Here is an 8825-nt window from a genome sequence, read left to right on the forward strand (position 1 = left end):
TGTCAATAAAGAAGAAATAATGGTTAGTTTAAAGGGCTTTTTTTTTTCATTATGACAAATATTTTAAATTTTTACTAAAAAAATTAGTAAAATTTCAACTAGACACATTTATATATTTATTTATTCATTTAATGTAACATCACACTATTTAAATTATCAGAAAATAAATTAGTAATAACCAAATATATATATATATATATATATGAAAAATATTTGTTCAAAATTAATAACCTTTTCTTTATTGATTAAATTGTTTTTATTTCATGTAATAGACTATTCTTCAAGTTAATATAATATCAACATAAAAAACGATTAAGAATGTTTCTTATAAGAAATGTTTTTCTTGAATTAAATACTCTATAAACTTAATAAATATTTTTTTGTAAAAATTTGTTATCCAATATTAACCTTTTTTAAAATAGTGTAAAATAAAAAATATTTATTTATTTATTAAAAAAATATCAATCTTAAAATTTGTAATTTATTAACAAAACCAAAAAAATCATAATTTCTAAATATTAATAAAATATCTTATTAAATAGTAATTTAAAAAGGGGTAAATTAGATGGTCCCATGACATAACCAAATGGTTGCCTAGAGTAACTCAAATTAATTATAAAATCAATCTACGTTGAAGTGTATAACACGGCGGGCTTCAAAGTAATTTGTACGCTTTGATATCAAAAAACTATTTATTCCTCCAATCCATTCAATTCTATTCAATTGCCCGTGTGTTTCCAGTTCCTTGTGTTTCCCCTGCCTCGGAGTAGCTTGGTCTACCATGGCTGCTATTTTGTTGTTACGTTTAATGGTTTCCATATTCTCTTGTGTTTCCAGTTCCTTTTGTTTTCCTTGCCTCGGAGTAGCTTGGTCTACCATGGCTGCCTCCGCTCTTCCTCATTCTCTCAATAATCTCTCTCATCATCATCGACAAGATGAACAAGAATCGCTCTTGCGATTCAAATCTGTTGCTTCCATGAACGGCAATTCTCTGACGACTGGACTCCTTCACACCCCTTCTGCAACTGGTCTGGTGTCATTTGTCACTCCTCTTCTCATTCTGTCCGTGCCATCAATTTAGCTCAAATGGGTTTAGATGGCACCATCTCTCCTGTGCTGGGGAATCTAACATCTCTCCGATCCCTTGATCTCTCCGGCAATCACCTCACTGGTACCATCCCACCTCAGCTCGGCCAACTCCAAAATCTATGGATGCTCTGGCTGGACGACAATCAATTACATGGACCCATTTCTCCTGTCCTGGGGAATCTCTCCTCTCTTTGATCTCTACATATCTCTGTCAATTACCTCAGTGGTGCCATTCCGCCCCAAGTCGGCCGATTCCCACATCTAAGGGAACTCTCTCTGGATAACAATTACCTCACTGGTGACATTCCACCTCAGTTTGGCCAACTTTCGTATCTACGGCAACTCTGGCTTTACACAAATCAATTACAAGGAACGATTCCGCCCGCTCTCTCTGCTTGCCGCAGTTTGTATGACCTGGAACTCTCCTCTAACCAACTGCATGGTAGCATCCCGCCTGAGCTCAGTCTTCTCACAAGTTTGAAGTACCTCTCATTGGCCTTTAACGGTATCACAGGTACCATTCCTAGCTCTTTAGGAAATATCTCCACCTTAGTTCAATTGGAGTTGGGCGGAAATAACTTATCGGGCACCATTCCTAGCTATTTAGGAAATCTGTCTAACTTGGATTATCTCAGTTTGGCAGAAAACCATCTCCAAGGCCCCATTCCATGGGAAATTTGTACCAAGCTCTCCAAATTGGTGAAGCTTAGGTTATGGGGAAATCAATTTAGTGGTATATTACCCCAACTATAAGCCGACTGTCTTCTAATCTCCAAATCTTGAGTCTATCAGCCAACATGATAAGTGGAAGCATACCACAACAGATTGTCAATCTGACAAACTTAACCTACTTAAATTTAGGCAATAACCTTTTGAGCGGCCATATTGTCTCTGGAATGAAAAGATTACATAAGTTGAAAGTATTGTATTTGCACGGGAACAAATTAGAAGGAAGCATTCCATGTGAGATAGGTGAAATGCAACATCTCGCGAACTTATCTCTTCGTCACAACCAGTTATCAGGGAAGATCCCTTGTTAGTGCTCTTTGATGCAGGACCTTCGATGCCTTGGAGAGCCTCAAGAAACCTTCGATGGGAGATGAAGCTGCTTCCAATTTGATAGCTACCATACCAGAACTCCTGGATAATACCAATTCCACAGGAACACTGGCATCTGACAGTCAAAGTACTACATCTAGAGGTTTATAGATTCCATTACAAAGTTTTAGTCGTCTATGTTTGATGGTTTAAAGTTTGTCTTGCATCACAAGCTAGTCTTTATCCCTGTCAAATCTACCTTAAGTTAAATTCTAGTTTGGTCAGATTGTAAGTTGTTCAATCCATGTCCCATTACATTAGTTTGAGAAAGTATAATGTCGATGCAAACAGTGACATATTGTCAGGCATGGATAAGTATTATAAGATGGTCCTTATTTAATGTTTTTTGGAATACTTTAGAACAGACGATATTTTCAAAATTTAGACATGTATCTAATATTAATTGTAAATCGTCTCTCAATTAAAATTTATACCGACTTTCCCTTTTCGAAGTTTTCCGGAGTCGCACACGTGCTGTCATTTTACAAGACATGTTATTGTGTGGAATTTATTGGCTTGACGGATTAGTAATATTCGGGGAGCCTGCGGACAAACAGAGGATTGTAAAGGTCCTCTTATTTATTTCGGATTTCAGTACTGATGAAACTGAAGATGGGCAATGTCTATGCACAAATTAGAATATACCATCGGATTTATTAATTAATTAAACATAAAAAATATAATTGTATTTTAATATATTTTAATTTTTAAATTAATTAGTAAATCTGATAAAATGATGCATTTTGATGTCTGTATAGATGCTGGGCTGAAGATTGCTTTAGTTTCTCTCCCACTTTTGTTTTTCTCTATATTTGTTTGATTTTTATCATGTCCCATCAAATTGAAATAATATAAAATATTTAAAAGAATGATAATTATTTGAAATAATTCTTTTACATATATCATAATGTCTTAAATAAATGCACTTTACATTTATTTTCAGATATGACATATTTCACTATTCTAATTATTTGTAGATGAGCTTACATTATTAACTTTTTATTATTATTTATTCCATGAGCTAAAAATAAATATGTTGTTGTAATATTCATTTAAGTAAATATTGGTGTTTTTGTAATAGTCAAGATCACTCACAAGATCAATTCCACAAATAAAAACTATGTAAGTAAAACAAATATTATCATATAAATAACATGTAAAAATTATCCTGAAATAAATTGTTGATTCCTAAGATAAACATTGTCTTCTTGCTCTTTATGCAAAACAAGGTGCTCTCTATTGAGAATCTATGTAGAAGAGGGATGCCTATGCCTAGTCGATGTTTTTTGTGTAATGAGTCTGTTGAAGATGTTGCCCATTTGTTGATTCATTGTTCTTTTGTTCAAGATATTTGGGGGCATTTTTTTTTATCTTTGGGGGATTAGTTGGTGCTTTCCCCTTAGCTTGTTGGAATGTTCGTCCCTATGGATTTGCCCTTCTAATAATCCTTCTCTTAAGATTTAATGGAGTCTCATGCTTCCTCATATTGTTTGGGGTATTTGGAAGGAAAGGAATAATAGTATCTTTAGGGACAAGGAATCATCTGCCATCTTGGTGGCCTGTCATATTCAAATCAATATCAAGAAACTTTTTGTTTCTTTATGTCCCTCTTGTAAGATTGATCCTACAATTCCTACCTCTGATCTAGATTGGAACATTATTACTAGATGGCACATTGACTAGGATATTTCAAGACCTATAGTAAAGATAAAATATATCCAACCCAACATTTCTTGGGTTGCACCCCCAAGAGGGTGGATCAAAATCAATGTTGATGGGACGACCAAGGGGAATTGTGGGCTGACAGGTTGTGGGGGACATGCTCGTGATCACAATGGTAGGCTTGTTTCAATAGTGGCACTCCCACTGGGTACCCAGACAAACCACTTTGCTGAGGAAAATGTAGCCTACATTGGGCTTCAACTTGCTATTTGTGGAGGGTACAAAAAGTTTTTGTTAGAAAGTGACTTTCTAAATGTCATTGATTGCCTAAATAAAAAGATGCCTCCTAGTTGGACAATTAAGCATTTAATCTAGGAGTGTCTCGATATGATTGCCAATTTGGATGAGATTCAAATTTCCCATGTCTTTAGGGAAGGCAATAAGCCTACAGATTACGTGGCAAATCTCGATGTGTTAAATGATGAAATCAAATAGTGGAAGACTAGGGACTCCTTCCCAATTCACTTGTGTGAGTTGATAAGAGTGGATGTCGAAAATATTGCCCAATGGTCAAATGTTAATTATGCCATTGCTTGACATGAATAAAGTCATTTTTAGGAATGAGTAGAGTCGCCTTTCCTGATTGTTCCTGCTAGTATGGTTTTCTATCCACTGGTTTAGGTCTGGTTTTATTGTGAATATCAGAATTTGCAAAGGTACTCTTTCTATGGGGGGAGATAAGAACAGAATGGAATCATCTTCGTGTGAGAAATGGGAGCAAAACAAGGAGCTTTAGACAAAAATTGTGGATGGCGGTCTGGAGCCCTACCTCAGAAAGGTTCATGGCCAGGACTACAAGCTAACAAAAGATTTTGTGAAGGGCTGGCATAAAGTTGTGCTCATTGTCTATGGCACTAAATTTAGGATTGATGAGCCTTTTATTCAAAAGATTACGCGTTTGAGCATGGATGGAAAAAAATCATATATAGAGAGAAATAATTTGGAGGAAGCCCTATCAATCTTCTATGATAAGAAGAGTGAGAGAACCAGAGTAACAAAATTGCCTAATGGGGGTTATAATAGGAAAGATGTCTTGAAGATTTGGATGGACATGGCAGAAATTATAATGAGGTACATTACTTTGAATGAACACTATCCTAACATTTTTCCCTATCATTTCACCATCTTAAATCATTTTAGGCATGATAGAAAAGTTTGTTTTCCTTTTTATTTAATGTCTTCGCTTGAGCATGGTCTTTTAAATCATGCTATGAACAATGAGAATCATATTCTGCATGAGGGATTAATCCTACTCATTATGGAATATTCCAAAGCTCATGAGGTTAAGCCTTCCCCTATTCTGAAAAATCCCCAAGTCCTTGGCTAACCATGATGTGCATGAGGTATCTTATACGACCATGGACTGAAATGATCTTCATGTGTCAGATGACTTAGAATATCAGCCTTCAGAGTATGAGGGTCTCCCATAGAAACCTACCCTCGATACTAATAGTAGCAAGAAAAGAAAAAACCTTGCCAGATGGGTAGCTAAAATGTTGAGAAACCCCCTCACTAAACCCCAAGACTCGAGCCCTCAAAGCTCAAAAAAGTTAAAAATAGGGAAAAGGGTGCAGATAAAGGGTAAAGGGGAGGATCAAATCAAACTAGACATCCCCCTTAATGTGGACCCAAAAGATTATAAAAAGGAAGAAACAGATTTTGATGTGCTCCTGGCTAACTCTACCATCAACCAAGAGAAATTTTTTCACTGGGTGATCAGTGAAATTGACCTCCTTAAACAGGGTATTAAGGATATAACTAAAACCTTCATAGAGATCCCTTCACAAGACAAAACTGACAAACTCCTAAAGATGACTCAAAAAATAAAGGAAGATATCAGGGTTATGAAAATTGAGTATGAGTCAAGAATTGTCCATCCAGAAAAAAGAATGGATGAATTAAAGGGCAACCTCAAGGGGCTGGTAGAAATTAGCAAAGAGGCAATGAATAATAGTTTGGAGGGCTTAAAAGGTTTAATGAAATAATTGCTATATAGAAAGACCATCGATCCTCTCAATAGTGTTTTGCCTTTAGTTGCTAAATCGAGCAAAAAGAACTTGGAGGTAAATACACTGGATAGCGAAGTGAAGACTGCCACTGGACCTTCTACCAAGAATCAAAGCAAGAATCAGGAGAGGAACAACTCAACATTCATTATGGAGGAGCTCGAGGATATTAACAAAAATATAATCCAGAAAAATATTGAGCTCATGAAAGCTCTTGGATAGCTTTTTGTTTTTGTTTGATGTTTCTTTGCTCTGGCTTCTCTACTTTTTGTTAGGAGTTGTGGGGTGTTACCCCTATTTTTGTTGCTATTTTGTGGTTGTTTAGACTTTGGTTAGCTACTAATTTTAATTTTTTAAGTTGGATTTGTGTTTCAGGTCCCTATAAAACCCATTTATCTTAATCAAAAACATTGAAAAATCATCAAAGATCTTTGAATGTTACTATATGAAATATAAATTTAATATAAAGAATCCAATAGGAGTATATGAATCAAGTAAACTAAATTCTATTTCCACGTAGGTCATGAACAAACATATAAAATATGTAGAATAATAAAGGATAGAAATCATGTGGTCTTGAGATGATCCCTCAAGGTAGAAGGTCTCCCCTTAGCATTGGAAAATTTAAATGGTCATGTGGCCCTCAATGGGGAAAACACCTGTCTAGGTAGATAAGACACTTTAAGTGGTATACATTCTCATTGTGTTGTCTGGAAACATGGGCACACAATAATAAAAGTAAGGAAATAGGTCTCTAAATTTATTATAGTGCATAGGAATGTGAGGTGGCAAGGTGTGATACTACTTAATATAAAAATATAATTAATGATAGCATATGAGAATATTGTGGATGGTAAAGTACCACCATTGGAAAGAGATATTTATTGAAGCAAGTTATAACTATGTATATGGAAATTATATGGGGAAAGAAACTCTATGCCCTTGGTGTAATTATGTAGCAATAGGATCTCAAAATGAGAGTTCATGATGCTCTTAAATATGAGGATATGTAAATGAAATTCCAAAAGGTTTGGAGGAAGAAATAATGCTCTTGATGTAAGGACATGATAATGATATCTTAAATGTTATTGTTATCGTCATGATGACCTTAATGTGAAGTTATGGAAATGAGAGTTCAATATGAAAAAGATATGATCTATATATAAGATCGATAAACCCTAAATTAAACTTTTTGTAATTAATGTTAGTAGATTTTCACAATCCATGAAATTAAATAGATGATGTTTCTGACCTAGGTAGTTTGAATTTGTTTATAATGTGTGTAGGGGGAAAAGTGAGACTAAGTGCAAAAACCCTAATCCGACTCTTGCATACACACTCATGGAATACAAAAGAGCATAGGGAGGTAACACACTTCGGCTACTTCTTGTGAGGAAGAGAGAGTCAAAAATTACCTCTTAGGGTTTCTATTCCTTTTCTACAAATGAAGAAGAGAAAAAAATTAAAATGCAATTTAACTTAGAATGCAAGTAAGAAAGCAAACCCTAATATGGAAATGCAGAATAGAAGATAACTGATATACCACTAAAAATTACAGATTAGGAGACAAAATCATAAGTGAACCTGTGTCTGAAATCTAAGCCAAAATGTCTGAGACTGGGGTGCCACGCCACTGTCCTTATTTTGCAGATCTGAAGTTGTACCTGATAGGCTAGGATCTAGGATCTAAGATTTGAGACTTGTTGCATTGTCAAATCTTGCTAAAAATAGGCAGGACCATGGTGCCACACCCTTGTCATGGGTAGGACCAGGATGCCATGCCCCTGTCCCAGGGGTTTCTAATGAATTTTGCACTCTCGAACAATTTCTGTGCACTATGCTAGTGTTGAAACTTCTAGCGATGCTCGGATCCGAACATGCACTGATAGATGAAAAATAGGGTTTAGGTGGCTATATAGGGTTTTGCCTGATAAAAACCCCTGTTTTGGTTATTTCCACCTCAACAAATAGCCGATTTATATAGTAAAATAGTGTGTGCAAGAACCTTGTGTATGTACAAAATCCTAAAATGAAAGCAAACAGTCTAGAGCAATCCTAAAAAGTAAACCCTAATTGATTATAATTGACAAATTAAATGCTCTAAATCAATAATGAAAGGTGATCTAAAGCATGAATATGAATCAAAATGAAGCTCATACAAATACATGAAAACAACATGAAACCATACCCAACCCCAAGGGAGAGGTACAAGCCAATCTTCAGTTGATGATCTCCTATTGTTCTCCTACATCTTCAAGAGCTCTCAATTGATTAAATGATTCTTGATGAATATTGTTGACCATTTGGAGAAATTGATTATGTGTTGCATTGATGTTTTGTCATTGATGCTAACACTAGTTGTTTGGATGCTTTACTGACACCCTTCTGGTCCTGGTAGGTTGAGTGGTTTCTGGTTGGTTTGGATCCAGCATGATCTGATGGGCTTTGGTATAGTTTGGTTATGGAATTGGCTAATTCATGATACTCATGCTTATATTCAGTTAGTTTGTTTTGGTGTAGTTATCGGATGCTATCCTGATTGCTTAGAATCTTGGCTTCTTGTTCCAGTGATGGTTTCACTGGTAGAGATTTTGATGAAGATCTTTGATGAATTGCATAAGTGGTGTGTGTAGCTTTAGGTGGAGTTTCAGGATGCTGTTGGTGATCATGTTCAAGACTTGTTGGATGGAGATCATTGTTGTAGTGTGTGGACGTATACTGGGTCCCGGTTAGTCTAGGTTATGGACCGGTTTAATGAAGCTTGTGGATTAGACCTCTCGATATGTTTCCAAGATGTCTAATGTGCTGGATATTAATTATTTGGTCTAAGGCCAACATGTTTAATAATTATGTAATTGGTTTATTGTCTAGTGGATGACCTGATTGTTTATGGTCAAGGGCTTGTATATA

General features: G+C 35.5%; 1 protein-coding gene across 1 annotated transcript; it reads left to right on the forward strand.

Annotated features, from left to right (window-relative positions):
* Positions 1-877: 877 nt before the first annotated feature.
* LOC131042031 (LRR receptor-like serine/threonine-protein kinase RGI5) lies at positions 878-6137 on the forward strand. The gene is made up of 5 exons (XM_059221095.1): positions 878-1062; positions 1314-1799; positions 2145-2290; positions 3995-4127; positions 5906-6137. Exons 1-5 carry the CDS (start codon positions 878-880, stop codon positions 6135-6137), a joined length of 1182 nt encoding a protein of 393 aa, XP_059077078.1.
* Positions 6138-8825: the final 2688 nt, after the last annotated feature.

Source organism: Cryptomeria japonica, chromosome 5 (assembly GCF_030272615.1).
Source record: "Cryptomeria japonica chromosome 5, Sugi_1.0, whole genome shotgun sequence".
Lineage (NCBI taxonomy): Eukaryota > Viridiplantae > Streptophyta > Pinopsida > Cupressales > Cupressaceae > Cryptomeria > Cryptomeria japonica.

Bases quoted from the DNA above. Each gene is read 5' to 3' on its own strand.
- LOC131042031 (XM_059221095.1), top strand. From the start codon at position 878: ATGGCTGCCTCCGCTCTTCCTCATTCTCTCAATAATCTCTCTCATCAT. The intron at 1,800-2,144 runs GTTATGGGGAAA...TCTTTGATGCAG, and splicing joins TCCAAATTGGTGAAGCTTAG to GACCTTCGATGCCTTGGAGA. The intron at 2,291-3,994 runs GTTTATAGATTC...GTGGGCTGACAG, and splicing joins TCAAAGTACTACATCTAGAG to GTTGTGGGGGACATGCTCGT.